The sequence below is a fragment of the Anser anser genome (genome assembly GCF_964211835.1).
Source record: "Anser anser genome assembly, chromosome: 1".
Taxonomy (NCBI): Eukaryota; Metazoa; Chordata; class Aves; order Anseriformes; family Anatidae; genus Anser; species Anser anser.
This window is the reverse complement of record NC_139720.1, coordinates 3,112,469-3,130,985: the sequence shown is the minus strand read 5'-3', so window position 1 is coordinate 3,130,985 and position 18,517 is coordinate 3,112,469. Positions and strand designations below refer to the sequence as shown.

The 18,517-nt window shown below is 45.7% G+C and overlaps 1 protein-coding gene across 5 annotated transcripts in view; it reads right to left on the bottom strand.

The window, feature by feature from the left end:
• The window catches only part of PLXNA4 (plexin A4), a 423,229-nt gene that overhangs the window by 69,079 nt on the left and 335,633 nt on the right, over positions 1 to 18,517 (bottom strand). For all 5 annotated transcript variants that reach the window (XM_083813595.1, XM_083813603.1, XM_083813604.1 and 2 more), the window contains 4 exons: positions 13,081 to 13,177; positions 10,433 to 10,623; positions 4,407 to 4,558; positions 3,649 to 3,766 (listed from right to left, as the gene is read on the bottom strand). In XM_083813595.1, the coding sequence (XP_083669721.1) occupies positions 3,649 to 3,766; positions 4,407 to 4,558; positions 10,433 to 10,623; positions 13,081 to 13,177 (558 nt within the window). The remainder of the gene's footprint in view (positions 1 to 3,648; positions 3,767 to 4,406; positions 4,559 to 10,432; positions 10,624 to 13,080; positions 13,178 to 18,517) is intronic.

Here is an 18,517-nt window from a genome sequence, read left to right as displayed (position 1 = left end):
AGTCACCTTATTGAGCTTTGGAGACCATTAATCCACGTTTATAAAGCTGCTTGACACACACCATAGCTCCCCCTTTCACACACATAGACCTCTCACCGTCCTTGTGCCCTTATGGCTAATCATTTTGAAAAACAGCAACAAGGTTTCCACTTTGCTTTTGTTCAAAACGAAGTTACTGCTTGGAGACAGAGCTGAACTCGAAAATCAGAGATACTGACCAGTAGAAAAAAATTATTGACAGAGCTGGACTTTTCTTGTGTTCACACTTGCCTGTTTCTGATATGGTGGATTTGAGACTATTTTTGCCTCAAGAAGTTGCTCACCTATCAGTTGCTGAAAGTTGGAGGTTGTACAAGAAGAAAGAATAAACAAGAAATGACCTGTTTTTTATACTTGTCTGAGAATATTCTCCAGCAGATGTTATTGGGATACAAGGTGCAGAAAGAGACGTGTCTTCAGTATGTTGTGCTTCTCTATTTTTATGGTACTGCCTCGTGCTGTGATGGCAACTCCTCTTCCTTATTGATAGCCATAACTCAAATACAAGTTGTGGCCGACCATTAGGTTGCTGCTGGGAGATGACTTCCCACCCATGAAAGAACGGGTTGGGAATTGCCAGCTTGGTGCAGATAGCCTGCACAACTGCCCTGCAATACTAGCTACTTTACAAACCAGAGCAGGACATTTAAGTTAAAGACTCAGAGCCCTTGTCCCAGTCCTTGATGTCCTTCTGCCCTTCTCCTCAATAGCTGAGAAAATGGCCATGCTCAATTCAGAATTCTTGCAGACCCAAATTACATCAGTGATGCTCCTTGGCAAAGTATTGATGTATCTCACGCCGATCTTACAAAAGGCTTTGTGGCTGAGCTTTCCAAGTTGTGATAAACCATTAATTATTCACAGTGGCGTTCATAAATATTGCACAGCGTGTTTGCAGTAAAACTCAGCCTCCAGACTGTTTACCATTTCCTAGCTGGTGAAAGGTGATGGAAAATGCATGGGGGTCTAGTGGATCTGTAATAGGCTGAAGTGGACAAGTGACAGCGAGGGAGAGAGGAGGCCAGAAAATCTTCTGTATCTTTCTAGGTACTTGACTACTTTCCTCTGCTGCCCAACCTTTTACTTTCCTCCACTATCTCCTTGGCATAAGCTGTCCTCAGAGAAGCTGCCATCAAAGCTGTGTCTAAATTGACCTCATGGTGCACATCAAGACTTTGGTTCCCAGGTCATTCCTCCTGGGGACAAGGGCAGAGGAAGACATGACCCACAGGCAGCTCGTGTACCCCGTTGTCCTTTCTATTGGGTCAATGGCAGCAGCAGGAGGGGCAGTATGCAGCCCAAGACAGAAGGGAGATCTGTTCAAAATGCTGTCCTGGAACAAGGATTATAGGAGCAGGCCCAGAAGAAATGCAACCAGATCACCCCACAGCACCTGCACTGAGCCAGAGACAGAATACAGGCAAACTTAGTTCAGCATCTGATTTGAAAAAAAGAAAACAAAGAAAGAAAAGAAAAGGTAAAATCTCTTGGGTTGAAAGACAACAGCATTAAAATCATAGCAACAAAATGAGTAACATAAAAAGAGAGAGAGAAAAAAAATAAATGATTTTCATTTAGATCATCATAAATTTCATTTCAGCCTGCAACCAAATGTTTTGTTTCCCTTTTGGCTTATTGAACTCTCTAACGCAATTTGCATTTTTGATCACAGACCAGTTAAAAACAAACTAACAGCATTCTGAATTCAAAAGTTCAGGTTAGAAACGTTGGGAAGAACTGTTCTAGCATCTCTAAATTAAACTGCCTCTTTTTTAAAGCACCGAAATTAAGGATTCTGTTGAATTCAAAGCGTCAACCTTTCCATTTCTCACAGGAGAGGTGGAGGCTGAAACTATCAGCCAGGTTCGACCTTGCTTGGCTTCATACCTTTTGCAAAAGTAATTTCCAGAGGATTTGCTATGCGTCAGCAAGTGGCATTTAACTCCCGTGAGATGCCCTTCCGTAGCTCTCAAACATCTTCCTCCCCGTAAAGCTGCCACCCACCACTGCCAGATGCCATGGTGTGCAATGTGTGCAACAACATCTCTACTCTCCTGACAGAATTTCGGAGGAAGTCAAGCCACGCCAATGAACACAGCTCCTGCTACGAAAGCAGTGGATGCGGGAGAGGACATATGATGGGCAGGCTGGGGAGCATCGGTGTTTTATTCTGTCTAGCACAAAGGTATCAAGGTATGCAGCAGAGAAAACCCTGTTGGCTTCATGCTCATGCACGGCTGGGATAGCTGGCAGCCGGAAAGCCAGCAAGCAAAGGGAAAAGCTGTCACAGATGGACACGGATGATCAAAATCAGACTGTAATTCCAAGATTAGCAAAGGTGACGTGCTGAAGTGTAATGTCCTGGAAAGAGCCCTTCTGTTGGCATGGTGGGGGCCACCTCTTGAGGCGTCTCTGTGCCCCCGCCACTGTAGCACCTGAGTGACATTGGAAAATACAGAGATCTCCATTGCTCAAGGGGGAAATTGGAGAGATTTGCATTCATTACCAGTTCCTTTTACCATAAAAAAATAGTTGGGTATGTGGACTGTTTTAGAAAAGACCCATTCCCTTGCAGGAGTTGAGAGTTTGATGGGAACAAAGAGACCCTCTCATCTCAGACCTCCACAAGATCTGCACAATTCAGGGCCAGGTAATGTTTGCCTGTCCCCAGCAAGGGGCCTTACGGGAATAAGCAGGTCTCTTGGACAAGAAAGGGTGAGAATGGAGCAAAACAAGTCAAATGCACAACATTCATGGGGCTCTGCTCCTCTGTTCCGTGAGGCTTTCACCATGGCAAAGCCACAGTTTCAGGCTGTATTTGCACCTCTGTGGCAGTGCAGGATCAGGCCCAGATCCCCTCTGACTGCTTTGCAAGCTGATGTCCTGGACAGAGAATGTACCACAACAATCTATGAACCCCACCAGTATCTCTAAAAAAAGAAGTGTGGTTACACTTTGAGTGCTGTCTAAAAACAGAGCAGACTCCAGACAACCTGCTAAAGGTGGCCACTCACAATCGGAATCTTTCTCTGCCTTGGAAAATTTGGAAATTTTTAATATTTGGGTCTGGAGATGCAAGCCCCAGTAATACCTTACAACTCACTCTCAGCCTCAACTCATCCCTCCTGACCTAGTGCTGCTTCTAGCACCGCTTCTCCTGGACACCTAGAAGACCCCCTAACACAAGCACCCCTTGAATTGTACACCTTCAGAACTCTGGCAGGGCTAACATTCCATCCAGGAAAAGTGAGATATCAGGAAGGGTTGTTTTTTTTTTTTTCTTCCCCCTTTTTTTTTTTTAAATTTCTTTCCTATATAGCATTTTTAACTATTAATGAGGATTTTCTGTACTAATTTGGACCGTGGCTGTATCCAACTGTAACTGGACTAATAATTTGGACTATTATTAGATTCTTGAAACATTAATTAGGCAAGCTATTTTTGCTCATAAAAAATTTCAAAAGGAAATGAAAGGAACAACTTGGAGTGCTCAGGATGGCAGTGAAGGGCTCAGAGGCTGAATTTGGTCAAGGAGAACAGACAGACAGAGAGAAGTGGACCCAGTGTGAGGACCTTCAGGGCCCAGGATATCTTTCTGCAGTATCTTACCATGAAGTAGTAGAGCTGTGAAGACCTGGCCATGAACTCAGGTTTGCATTCAGCCACACAGATCTCCACGAATCCAGCGTGCTGGCTGGGCTTGGCCTCCCCCATCTCACATACTATCCTGTGGAGAAAACAGAACCAGAGGCAAGGTTTTAGAGGTGGTTTTGCAGTCTGGGTGAGAAGAAAGCAGAGGAAACAGCCCACATTCTTGGAGAATGGACCGTAGACTTAACCCATCCTCTGCTCCTTTCCAGCCCAGGATCCAAACTGTGCACTGTTATTCTTTAAAGAAAGGTGTTTTTCGTCTGTTGGCACTGACTGGAGCAGACACTTAGCTGGTGTAAACCACCATACCTTCACTTCATTGTATAGACGAATTCTGGGCAGAGGTCTTGTCCCCAGTCGTGTATGGTGGACAGCTTTGCAGCTGTAGGACTTGATCGTTCCTGCATGGAGAAAGCTGCTTCTTGGGGCTGCTGCCCCACAAACTGGGATTGAACACTCTTGTGGTGGCAGTTATTTGAAAAATAGTTAACTTTATGGCATATGCCATAATGATCACCCAAAATATGCAATCTAAATACGGTAATAAATGGATTATTAACTCCTGTTAATTCCTAGAGAGGAATGACTTCTTTAACTTCATGAATTCTTTGGATTTCAGGGAAAAGGAGGAGAATGAATTCCTCAAAGACCCTACACGTAGCAATAACTGGTAGTAGGTGTGCTGTGGCCCACTGTCTGCCACACACCCAACTTACTGCTCTGCTGGGATGTACCCTTCCACCAGCGGTTTGCACTCCACTCCAGCCACTTTGACGTGAGATGCTATGTCTCTGAACTCCAGCCCCAGATTCTCCCCACGGATGGTCACTTTGGTCCCTCCTTCACGAGGGCCTGTCACGGGATTGATCTGGAGAAATAAGTCAAGAAATAAGAGAATAATCAAACTACCTACATAAAGACATCAGCATCCTATCAGGAGAAAGAAGAGGCAGTATGAGGCCTCTTTGTGATCACTAGAGACACTCATAGTTTTGAATATTGATCAACTGAAGTAACCAACCTACTCCAGATACATCACTGGGTCCAGCTCCCTTGCAATTGTATTATTTCATACATGGTCCAAACTCCTGCCTCAGATCTCATTTCTTCTCTTTAGACTACTTGCAAAACAGCAAGAGAGGAATAGATGTCTTTGAGATAGGAGCAAGGGTTTCTACTGTTGCAGCTGAGTTCTGCACTTTATAAATTGTAAAAAGGCAGGAGTGGGCCACGGTACAAAGAAATGTATGAAAGAACAAGAAAAGGACATAGTGAATTTATCTGGAAAGGACGTAAGTGGCTTTAGTCAGACACTTTAAGTTCAAAAAACCAAAAGCACAAGGAGTTTTTGATTTGTTCTGGAGGGAGATATTGAACACTGCTGACGAACTCAGCTGAAAATGTCCATCTGAAAACAGCAACAACAACAACAAAACAGCTCAGACACAATGGAAACAGAGTGCCAGGTTAGGTACAGAGCAGACAAACAGTGGCAGCGACAGTAGCAGCAGCTGCTATGTGCCAACACATCTCCAAAAGAGCCCCAGCTGCCTTCATGGAAGAGCTGGGTACAGTGGAAGGGCAGTGGTGGGAGCATGGTGTTTTTGGGTGGAGGACTTTTAGCTCTTGGTCCCTTAGACCCAGAATTAAATGAACGGGTGTCTTAGCAGTCATGGTGGTTGGTGGCATGACATTTTCTCACCGGTCTGGACCTTTACCAGACCTTAAGAGGGGTAGGATCGCTGCATCTTACTCGGCTTACCACCCAAGCTCCAGAGCTCACCTTTTTCCCATAGCAGAACTTCAGCCTGCACCCCGAGCTATCTCCACGTAATATTTCCAGCCCATGCAGAGGGGGGTGTAAATGGGAGAGCACTCTGCATTGCATCTATCACCCTGGTTCAGAGGTGGGAGAAAATTACCCTTGTAGATGTCTCCTCAACATTGAAACAGCATGGAAATCATGGCGCTGGCCCTTAATTATCTCGTTTCTGCCTTTCCAATTATTTATGGTGCCCAAATGTTTTGCCATATGACTGGCTAGCTGAAAGGATCTTCTAATGCTGCTTTCAAAGGGTATTCCCTTCCGCCCATTCGGGATGTCGTGGCTGCCATCTGCCAGCACTGGCAAGGCTCTCTCTGCAGTGAGGACAGGGGAATTCCCTTTCTGAGGTCAGTACCCGTTGGCCAATGGCCCTGCCAACTGGGAATCCAGGTCTGGCAGCTAGACCCTTGCCTAGCAGTGTGACTGGCAGGCAAAGCCAAGGCATTGGCATGAGCAGGACTGCCCTTGACCGCTTCCCAGCCCTGAGTCTGGCACCACAGTTAGCCTAATTTTGACCGAGAGGCTAATTTTTAGGCTGTAGAATCACAGAAACATAGAATGATTTGGGTTGGATGGGTTGGAATCATATGGGACCTTAAATATCATCTAATTCCAACCCCCCTGCCATGGGCAGAGACACCTCCCACTAAATCAGGTTGCCCAAAGCCCCATCCAACCTGGCCTTGAACCTTTCAGAGATGGGGCAGCCACAGCTTCTGGGGGCAGCCTGTTCCTGTGTCTTGCCAAGTTCATCTTTAATAAATGGAGACAGGCCCTGGAACCTCTAGAGGATACTTTATTCTAGGGTATTTAATATTAGGTACCAAAAACCACCTCCCATATGACTGTGTTTTTGCTTTGACTATACAAAGAGCTTACGGAAGTCAACAATTTAATAGCATGGATGATCACAGACAAGTGTTGGATTTTCTAGGTTTGTCTAGTGTACACACAACTTCTGCACCACAAGTCCTCTGCAATGGTCTGGGTAGGAAACTATGAAAGGAAGCATTAGAGTAAAGTGAAATTCATCAACGTCTTTGCTTTTCATCCAAACTAGAGATACCGAGGGATACTGCTACAGCATGGCACAGCAACTCCGAAAAGCCAAAGCTGGAACGGATATTTTTGTTGTCTCTACACCACACTCCAGACTGACACTTGCAGTGATGGGTCCTGATCATTTCTGATGCCCCAAAGCCACAGCAACTTCAGTCTGCACTGCACTAACCACGCCAGATAACATCTCCAGTCCAAAACATAGTCAAGTTCCACTCGAACCAACAAAATCAGATCTGTGGCAGGCTTATTCCTACTCTGAAAGTCAAGCAGACTCTTTAAGTCCAAAAAGAAAATATCACAACATTCATAAAACAGACAGATGAGATTTATTTGGGTTGGCTGAAGATTTCACCTTTGTGTGGTCTGTGATGATGATAGACAGGCAGAAGATGGATAAAAAGAAACAGAAAAAGAGTGGCATTTGTGGTTATCATCCAGAAAATGAGGAACATATCTTAAAAAAAAAATAGAATAAAAATGGAATTTCTATTCGAGGATAAACTAATACTGATTGTCTCAGCTGGGGACTCAGCAATGAAAATCTGAGCTATTTCCCAAAAATGGCAATTCCAAAATATTTTGATTTTGCATCTTTAATAGGTATCTATTCAAGCAAAGTTTTATATTTGAAATATTTATTTCACAGACATCAGTTAACCCCCTTCTGATAAAACAAAACACTTTATATGAATGATGATGAGAGACTAGATAATATCTAGATAATGGTGCAGACTGCACCATACTGTACAAAACCATCCTAAGATGTACTAAAAGTGAAAAGAGAAAGTTAAATCACAATTTCAAGGTTTTATTTTATTTCCTTATGTATTAGACTCTTTTTTTAGAAAAGAACTCAGTTCCCCATGAAATGTTTTGCTACCATTTTGTGGTTATTAAACTTGCTATCAAGTAGTTTTTACTTGTTCCAGTAAGGCAGGTGTCTAGTAAGATAGGTCTGTGGCTAATTAGGGCTCACCTATCCTTGAAAGTACTTGCTAGAATGTGGAATGTATCCCACAGCATGTCAAAAGAGGATTTTTTTGGTGGTATAACTAATGTCATTACAAAGAATAAAAGGAAGCGTAGTGTAAAAAGGAACATCTTGATAGAAGTCCTTTATTTTGTATAACTAGGGGTGAGTTTGAGACGAAAGTCACAGAAACTCAATGGAAACATTACGATCCTCCTTCCATGAGGATTTTAAAAAATTGTGATGACTCAAAAAACATCAACAGGAAACTTCCTAGATTGAAGTCAGCACAACACCCCTGAAAATCCCCTACTAAACAATGAGGATTTTTTTTTCATTTTTGAAGGCAAGCTTCAAAGCCCATACATTTCCTTAAAACTGGGGGACTTGGTATTCTCCCAGGAGCGTACGGGAGATTTTTAACCCCAGCTCACTTCACTCCCACAGATGCCTACAACAAGAAGAAGGTGCTACTGCACTGTTTTCACAGCAAGGGAGAAAGTGCCTGTTCCTATCACAGGTGCAAAAATCTGGAATGAGACCTGTCAGTTTTGCAGAGGGGAATGCAGCCAGGGATACGAAAGCTGCCAGGGAGCCTCAGCTTTCTCTTCAAGACCCAGAGCTACGACACTGCATCACAATTTACGCCCTCCGCTAGCATCAGCCTAATGCCACCACTTGTCACTCCGACAGGAAGGTTTTCGTGGCTGAGCGAGCCTCTAAGTCCTTTAATTTCACTGAGTGGCAATATAAATGCAGGAGCCAGGAAATAAGTGCAGGTTGTGGGAAGCTGTGTGCTAGGGTGCAAGTGTGTGTGTGTGCCTGTGCAAGTGTGAGGACACGTGTTATTTCTCCTCCCTCGCCTGCACGGATATTTCCCTGGCTCCTGGCCAGACTACACTTGCTCTTACCAACCGCTCCAGACGTGCCATTAGCTGCAATATATAGCCAGTCACTTGAGATTACTTCCATGCTAATGGCTCAGAAAAAAAGACTTTCCAAGAGCTACTTACAATTGCACCAGACAGTTGGAATATTTCATGAGCGAATATTGCAATGATCTGTGCGAGCTTTGGGAGCTGCTGGAGGAAATGCCAGCAGAATTAGAAGTGTATCCCTTCTGGAGCTGTAACATGGAGAATGAGTGGTTTTCACCTCGTAAAGAGGCTGTAGGTGCAGGGTTTGGGTTCAAAGCATGGTGGAGAAATATGGATAGACCTTCAGAGAAGCACGTTACTGCATGGTCAAGCCCTTGTGGTTTGGACTTCAGCTTTAGTTGGCCATCTGACACCTCCCCAGTACTAAATTCTGTGAATCTCTACAACAATTCTGAACCTTTCCCAAGGTTTGAGAATCGGAAAAAATTCAGAAAAGGTTTCCCCTCAGCTCCCTATAATTTGCAAGGCCTCAGAAGTGAAATTTCCAAGTAGCTGTTCATTCTGGCTGTCTCTGGGCTTGGCTTCACAGCTTTGGGTGGATTAAGAATGACCAGCTGCAGACAAATGCAGGTGTGGTGGGGATCTCCACCTTGGAAACACCATAATTAGTATGGCACTAGGGTAATACAACTCCTTGGGTACTTTGAAGAGTGACAGACTGCAGCAAGATGGACAGAAACAAAATAAGAGGCGTTCCTTTCAATGGCATCTAGGAAAACTAGTTTCTACCCAGACTTTGCTCACAAAAAACCTCCATCCATGGACACTAGTTTAGAGCCGTAACACCCACATCTTTTGATTCTTAATTAAATACAATTGAAAAAAAAACTTTTCTTAGTTTCTAGGAAAATAGCCCATTTATTATTTTATATTAAAGCACAGCCATGGAGGCCAGATTTTCCTCATTGTTCTTTCTCTTCTTTGTCTCGTTTTCTTCCTTGCTGTCCTCAGTTGCAAATAAGGCCTTATCCACTCTGAAAGTTTACTCATGTTAATTAAAGTACGGTGACTGGGAAATGCTTAAGGCAGGGGGCAATTGGTAAGGGTGTACTTCCCATTATCATGGCTCAGATCTGTCAATCTGCCTGCCTATGACCTTGCAAATGCTGTCCATCATGATGGCAGAGGCATCCTAAGAGCAGATAAAATCACTTTAGGCTGAAGTCCCAGCTTCTCTCCCTTGCTGTCTTCACCTTCCTTTGTTTCTTCTTTCTATCACCTTTTTATTCTCTTATCTCCCCTTTGCACATTTCCCCTAACTCTGCATTTGGCCCAGTCAGCACAATCAATAGGAAACCTTCCAAGGGACCTTGCTACCTTGGAAGGTCCACCCAGCCTTGCCCTCTCTCTCCCCCTTTATCACTTAATAGTTGATTTCCAAGCTTCCCTTAGACCTGGCCTGAGCCTGTCTCCTTCTTGAGCCTTCGGAAGGGAAGGCTGACAATTGCACAGGGCTTTGACTGATCAATGAGGCTGATTTTCACCTTGCAAAGTCAGACAAGCAAACAGAAAAGAGTTTCTCTGCTGGAGTTAGTGGAGTCTTATTTTTTTTTTTCCTGGACATGATGCTGTCTGCATCCTGCTGCCAAGAGGCATGAACTACACCCTGCCCTCTTCCTTGGCCTCCTTTCAGCAAAGCTCCAAACACTCTGGGATCACTCAGCTTCTCTTCTCAACCAGTCTGGCCAGAGAGGCTCTTTCAGCCTTCATTTGATAACTCCCACGTAGTCGATTTGAGATGCCCCCAGGTGTCTTGTCTCACCTCCAGAAGGCCCAGGTGTCCCAAAGGCCTCATGTGGTATCTGCCAGCCCTGCGTGGGCAGCTCGCAGGCTCTGGGGTACCCAGCACTGACCTTCCCCTCACCAACCCAAAGCCAAATCAGGAAAATAAACCGAGGCAAGGGTACAAGATTGGACACACCGGCTTCTTGCAGATCCGTGACTTACATCTGTGATCTTGGGGTTGGTGCATTTGCCCTTGGTGCTGGACAACTCCAGCCACTGGCTGTCCTGGGCCGGGCAGTGCTGCTTCAGCGTGCACTGGTTCTGTCCCTCACACCAGCCACACTCGAAGTCCGGGTCGGCTTTCAGGCACAGGCCACAGCTGTCACGCATGGCCCCACACTTGTACAGGTGAACTGTGGGGATAGGAAAAGGGAGAGGACCTCAGAGATGCAGACAAGATGGGTGAGTGGTGGGATGTCGGGGGGCGTAGCGAGGCGAGAGGGGGGGAGGCGTTCAGGGGTGCTCGTCCCAGAGGCAGTGTGGGACTTTTGCAGGGGGATAAATAATGGGGGATAAAATGTTTACACCCTGATAGAGTGGTGAGATAAAAGATATTTTTGGGAGGTGAGAGCAGAAGGGGTGCTGCCCTCAGTAAGGTGATGGGCTGCAAGCAGGAGGGTGGGAAGAAAAGTGCTTGGGCAGTGACATGGCCTCGGACCAGCCCTTTTTCTTAGAATATGTGACACTACCACCAGTTTCAGCCTCCTCTCTCCATCTTCAAATTGTTTCCTATACCTTCCCTACCCACAACCTAAAACTTCACGCTGGGGAATTTTCCTGGAACACCTTACCCAGCACTGGGTGTCAAGGTACAGTCACTCAGGTTTCTCACTTAACATAAATCCTAAGAGAGAATAATAAAGCCAAAATGGTTTGGTATGAGGCTGAATCCAGGAATTCACAATCAGCTTTTCCCCCTTCTTCTGCTCCAAAAATTCAGACTGTTTTACACTTTGAAGTACTAAGTTGATCCTCCTCTAATACAGACAGCAAAGATTAGTGCTTAGCTCCGTTTCGGGCTGCTAATAAGTGATTAGAGGCAGTCAAAGCTTTTTTTTTTCCAAATAAATCTTAACATTTTTGCAGTTCTATGAAATAAGATCCTGCTATTTATCCTTATTTTACAGATGTGTAAACTGAGGCCTGAGTTGCACAGGGGGCTGATAGCAAACGTCTCCTCCCCGAGGCTGAAGACGGCAGAATTGAGGTTTTCAGGCTAGCTTATCTGTGTATTTGTGTGGGTGTTGGTGGTTTTCGTTGTAAGATGGGGGATTTTCCCTTTGTACTTCTGTTTTGCCATGTCAGTAAGTGACTAAAGTCTTGTCTGTGGTTATTATTATGCACAGTCCAAAAGCTCAAAGGCTTTGGATATGTGTGCTGAAAAGCTTCAGCTCTCCATACCTGCACCTTGCTCTCCCAGAAGTCAGCAAGTATTGGCCAAGACAAGGAAAAGCTCAAAACCTTTTTATTTCTTGAGGCTGGTTGCAAGAAAATTTTCAAAACATCTGTCAATCACAGTGTGCTTCAGGCCTCCTGGGATACTGGTGCTTCCTTATTTTTCTGTTACTTTCCCTCATTTTTTTTGAGCTCATCTGCTCACTGTGGTTGGTTTAGTTCAGCTTTTCAGCCCACCAGCCCAGCTTATGTGATGTTGGCTATAAAAGTGGTGAATGACCATCTTGCAACTGCACTGAGAAAGACACTGGATCTAATCCTGCCTCTCCCTCTTGATTTTCCGGAGAAGAAAGTTTGCTCATTTGCAGCGCTGTCAAAAATTCAGCTTTTAACCACTATATGTGTGCTAGTAAATAAAGCTCTATGCCCACGAAAGCATGTGTTGTGTGCTTCCATGTGGGGCTGCCACATGCATGTGGCTGTTGCCTTTCTGCCCCAAAAAATGATGGTATAATCCAGACTATCCCTTTGATGGAAAAGGGTCATGCAGTGGGGAGAGGGGTCAGCTCAGCTCAAGGATGGGTGTGAGATGGTGTGAGAGGAGCAGGGAAACACCTGATAGGGAGAGAGGGACTGGGACGAGTACTGGGTAGTGTCCAAGAAAAGGGAAGGTAAAGTGAGGGAGGGAGAAACTTCTGAGGGGTGGTGGTGTGGGGAGGAAAGACTTCAGGTCTGAGCTGTAAGAGGCTGAGCAGAGAGGGAGCCTGATGGAAACAGCTCCAGGTGCTTGAGGGTGAAGGACAAGAAGAAGAGGATATGGCTGGACCCTCCATCTCCAGCCAAAATCCCTGTCTCTGAGTTGGAGAAGCAATGACCCTCTGTGAGAGACACATCAACCCCGTCATCCATGGTAATGAAACAGAGTGGGGCTCCGGGCAGGAGTTGGGTCTGGGTCCTTTGCCATTGTGGTTTTGCTTTGTTCAGCCTTTTCCTCCTGGCGAGGCTGCAGCCTTTCTCCTCCCCCTCTCCCTTGCCCTGTTCATTACCACATCACCTCTGAGCAGAGAGTGCCTGATCTCCTGGCGTGTTAACTCGAAGAGCATCATTGCAGGGGAAATAAAAGAGGGGGAGAAAGCACGAGAAGGAGGGGCAAAGACACAAGACACAAAAAAAGTGGGGAGAAGCAGGAGGCAAAGGTGATGAAGGGGAAAGCCATGCAACTGGGAGGGAGAGTTGTATTTCTCCAGGGGGAAAAGCAAAAAAGAAAATAAAAATTGGCAATTTGCAGGGTGCAGAGAAAAAGTCTGCACCAGACAGCACGAGGAGATGGTGGCGGCTTTGTTAAGCGTAGGGAGCGATGAGGCCCGTTGCTAAGGTTACTGCTTCCAAGGACAAGTTGAAATAATTCTTTTTACCTTTGTTCTGTGCTGGGTTGTCGATGTTGAAATTCCCGTTCCACACAACCGTCAGCTCCACCGGCAGGCTGTTAATCTCCATCCCTTCGTACGAATACTGGAAGCGGGAGAGCAAAAGGGAAAAAAACAACAAAGCCAGCCTTACTTCATGCCCAAAGGTTGGGAAGGGTCCTGAGGTGGGCAAGAATTGATATTGCAAGTTGTGAACAAGAGAAATGGAGCTGTCACCTACCTCCCTACCTGTTGTTACCTCCAAGAAAGCCACGGGAAGCTCTCAAAGTTGTGGTTCTCAATGGAGCAAGCCGTGTCCATCTCAACAGCCCATGAGTCTTATCTATTAGGTGAATATTCTGTGATTTCAGCATATCTGCACATTATAGGGTTGGCAAAGTACCTTCTATCACAGCTCTGAAGAATATTTTGCCAACTCTTGGGTGCACCTCTAAGGCGTACATTATGCACTGTGGATGTGCCATCAAAATATACCTCTGCTGTGTACTCTGTAGGTGCTGGGTTTGTATCTAAGGTTATCTACATGAGTGTTAGTTTGAAGAGCTCTTGGGTGCTGAGTGAGGTCTTAGAAAGCAGGGAATGGGCATAACTTGGAAATGCCTTAAAAGGGGGGAAAATGGAGGTTCTGTGTAATTATAGACCTGTCAGACTAACTCGGCTTCCCAGAAAGAAAGTACATCAAATTATTAAACAATCAATTTATAAGCACCTGCAAGATGATAAGGTGATAAAAATCAGCCAGCATAGATTTGTCAAGAACAAATTGTGTCAGCCTCATCTAATTTCCTTTTTTGACAGGCTTAATGGCTTTGTGGATAAAGGGGAGGCAGCAGATGTGATTTATCTAGATTTCAGTAGAGTATTTGCTACTGTCCTGCAGGAGATTCCCATAAACAAGCTAGGGAAATGTGATCTAAAAGAATCAACCATAAGGTATATGAACGAGCTGCCAAAAAAGGTCCCAAATCAAATAATTCAATGTTGGGCTGGGAGGGTGTTTCTAACGGAGTTTTGCTCTGGGTCTGGCATTATTCAGTATTTCCACTGCTGACTTGGTTGATGGACTGCAGACCGTGCTAACAGCTTTGGTGAATGACTCTGTTCTGGGAGAGAGTGCAAGAACATCCAAAGGCAGGGTTAAGAATTCAAAACAAACTTGACAATTTGTAGAACGGGGCCAAAGTCAACAAAGTGAAATTCAGCATAGGCGAACAGCGAGTATTCTTCGGTAGGAGAAATCGATGCAAACAAATACGAAATTAGAGTGACTGGCCAGCGCTGCAGAAAATGGTCTGGGGACTGCTGGAGATCGCAAGCAGATTGTGAATCAACAGTGCCATATTGCTGCCAAAAAAACAAGCAAATCTCATTTGGGGATGCACTAGACAGAGTTTCTTACACACACAAGCCCCAGGAGGCAATTATTTTTCCCTGTTCAGAACCAGAAAAGCTTCAGCTGGTGTAGAGGGTATCCAGTTTCCAGCAAATATGTATTAAGAAAAGCTTAGAAGTCTTTTGAGACAGTTAGACAGACTTAAACAAACACTTGTCAGGCACAGTCAAGGTACACGGATCTGGCCTTAATGAAGGAAATGGAAGCTCGTCTCTGGGGGTCTTTTCCAGCCCCCCACTTGGTGAACTCTCAGACACGTGGTACTTGGTGTGTTTTTTTCCAGTCAGGTTTTGGTTTATCCTAAGTCAGTTCACACAGAGTTCACTCGGTTGCCCGTCAGATCCCACTGCCCGCCTCCATCAGCAGCTTCCACCCAGCACTTCACCCAAAGGCAAAAAGCCTCCTACAAGGGAGAGGAGAGGATGCATCACAGCGACGGTTGCTTAAAGGACAGAATGGGAACAAGGCAAGAAGAGACACTGCTACTGACTGCAGCACTTGTACGAATTTACTATCTTGAGATCAGGAATATCCCACAGCACTGGGATCTACAGCAGGACAAGCTTCCACTCCTAAATAAATACATGTTCCCTCTTATGAGACTAAATACAGTTCAATAAGCTGTCTGGTTTTGCTGGATATGTCTTAGGGACCACAAAAAAATCCCCATCGCTAAGGTCTCGGCACCGTTTTCCACAGAGATATCAAAGCTCTGAACCTTCAGAGGCAGGTTTTCCTGTATCCACTAATTGCCATATAATTGCAGAGCAAATCATATATGGTGATTTCTGTCCATTACGGCAGAGTGAGTGCTAGTCGCACGGTAATTTCTGTTTGGACAAACTAAACACAATTAGCCGGTAATCTGCAGGCCCCTGTGATTATGATCTAGTTGTAGGGTATTTATGGGTATGAGCTTTGTGGTTACCATGGAAGTAAAGAGCTGCCGCGGGTTATCCGAGTCCTGCGTGATAGGGCTGTGCCCGCCAGCCTCATTCAGTATTAGCATTTTTATAACACTCCTCAGTGTCACTGCCAGCAAGATGCAAGATGATGCAGAGCCGCTTGGACTCACAGCACTGACTTTTCACAGCTTTACGGAGCTAGGAGCAAGGATGGGGAGACTGGAGTGGGAAGGAGAGCGACTGAAAAGTAAAGAATAATTAATCTTCTGCCAGTCAAGAGCTTTGCTGACACCTGCTTTGCATGGCACTTGGCAAACGTTGATTGGAAATGGGAAGGAGCGTATGTGCAGAATGGCTGGTCACCCTTAAGTCGCAAGTTGAATCCGTAGGTGCATGAGGAAGCATTAATTTCTGCCTCGGAAGATCCTCATGTGTGTGCATTGGGATTTATCTGTTAGCAGAGCCTAGGCAGGGCTGCCAAGGGACAGGCAGCTGGAGTCCCCCGGAGCCTTTCATCCCACTGAGAATCCCAGTGCCAACAGCAGGAGCCCAGCTGGGATTTTAGATCTTATCTGCCTGTGGCACCGGGGGCAAACACATATTAGGGTTGTTAACTCGGTAGAATTGATCCAGAGCTGGAAACGGATGCGAGGGAATAAGCAACAAGATCCCCATGGAAGAGCTCCAGGGATGAAACCAGCTGGGGGCTGGAAGGAGGATGCTCTCTCTGCCTTGCCTGGTCTGCTCAGACAGCTCATGGGCTGCACGGCAACAAAACAGAGCAATTTGCAAAGTAATGGGGAGTAGATGCTCCGTCCTGCTCAGACCACAGGAGCTGCTAACTCATTGTGGTCTCTGTTCAAAGCCCGCTGAACGCAAGAGGAGTCTTTGAAAAGGATTTGCTCGGCTGTAACAATAAGATGGAAATATGTTTCAGAGGAGAGAAAAGGGCTGAGGCATCGATCTGCAGGACGCACAGCAGAGCTTCCTGGGCACTCCTGCTACGAGCATTCATACCACTAAGGCTTGTATGTACGTGTCGCCTCGCACAACTTTCTCCAGCACAGGCAAAAATTGCTCAAAAGACATAAATCCGACCCCAAAGTCTGCAAAATCTGGATTCCCACCACGCGTATCAAATCAAAGTAGAAAATTACAGGCAATTTAGAGGCCCGAACTGAGAAAGAGAGGCTGCCCTCCCAGAAGGGCAGGCTGGCTCTCATCAGGAAATGCCAAAAAGCTGCTAGAAGGAGCTGTTGTAATTCACAGGAACAGCACATTGTGTTTTGAACTCTCAAGCACCAGCTCTTTGTCTCTTAAACTCTTTGCTAGTATCAGATAGCCTTACAACAGGGGCTGAGCCCGTGTCATCGCTCGGCCATTTTGCCACACTGTTTGCGGTTTAACATATTGTGCACAAGCCACTGTAAACACGGTGCCTGTTTGTCTCCTGGAGGTTTTCACCACCAAGTTCCCTATCCTCAGGCTGAGATCGTGGCTGCAAAAAAAATCACAGCTCTCGGTTTTGTAACAGCCATGCGAACATTAGCTGACTGAGCAGCAAGATGCTTTGCTTTATACTAATCTGCACGTTCCTGGCTCCTCTGGGCATCCCATTAGTGACTACGAGCACCCTGAATTAGAGGAACTCGGCTTTGCAGACCTCTGAGCCTTGTGGTTTGTGCAGAAGCAGAGGGATGTGACCTCTTGGTGCATCCTCCTGAGATGCTGTGCAACACAAAGACCTTTGGCGGTTTGTCCTGGGCACGCTTAGGACAATAAACCAAGATTGGTTACGTGATGTACCTCCAACATGTCCAATAGCAGGGAAACATCTGTGGACAAACAGCATCGTGGTTTTATTTTAGTGTTAGTTTTCCTTGACAGCACAAAGACTGCTTTTGTGTTTAGAGCTTGGGCCTGGGGACTGATTCCTGTATCTGGCTCTGCCACCAGTTCCTTGCGTGACCCTGTGCAAAGCATTTAATCCCTCTTTGCATCAATTTTCTGGCCATAAAAAGGAGGCAGAAACCTTCTTGCTCCCAGCCATCCCTTCACCTTGAGTTCTTTGCTTACTAGAACTGGGACTGAACCTCTGTGTCTGTGGATCCTCTCTGTGTCTGTGTTATCACCCACAACAAAAGAGCCCACATCATGACTAGGGTTCCTCTGTGATATCTGAATGTAGATAAATTAATTTAATAATGTAGATAAATTAATTTAATAATTTCACAATAATTGAGAGGCGTATGTATGACTCAGCCCTGGGCTCATCTGCCTTTGGCCTCCTGTAAGTGTGTTTTCCCATCATGTTTGGGAATAGTTGCTCTTTTTTTTTTTTTTTTTTCCAGCCCTGTATTTGTTTTTGTTTTCTCACTCCCTCTCTGCGAGCCACGCCACAGAGTCAAGTGCTTCTGAGATCTCTTGCTCAAGTGCAATAACGTGACAAATGCAACATGTTTGCTTTTCCTATTCCTCTCTCACCCAGCGCTTTAAGCTGTCCCACCCCGGGTCTCGCAGCACACGGACCTGCGAAGGGCTTTGAGGCAAATTATCAGCAGGGATTTCACTGCTGGAAATCAGCATGTGCTGCCTGCATGTGCCAAGACCAGGCACCGGGGACAGGCTGACATAGAGCAAATGTGTGCTTAGGTCTTTGAAGCTGGTGATGGCAGTGATCGTGGCACGGTCAGGCAGGTCATCGCTCACCCATTTTCCTCTTCTTTATGCTGAAGTTTGCTGACTGTGTTGGGCTGATTGCAAGTGCTGGGTCTCCCAGTGCTTCCCACTGGGGAGATTGCTCCGTGCCCTAATAGATCCATTCCAGCCGTTTCGGGTAAGGTTTTTATTTACTTATTTATATGCCTCCTTAGCTCTCCTCCTTTTCATTTCCTCCCATCACTCCGTGTCCAGACTGTCGGCGGAGCTATCGTAAGTGCAATAAGGAATGGCAGGCAGGGTCTCTCTGAGCGATAATTGTGTGCCTTGGGTGGTGTGATAGAGGACAAAGCCCAGAGCTGAGAGGCTCAAACCACTTGACAAGAACAATAATTGTCCCGAAGCGTGCTGCCTGCAGTGACTTATTGCTGTTATCAAATGAAATATCTACAGGAAAGACAGGGAGAGA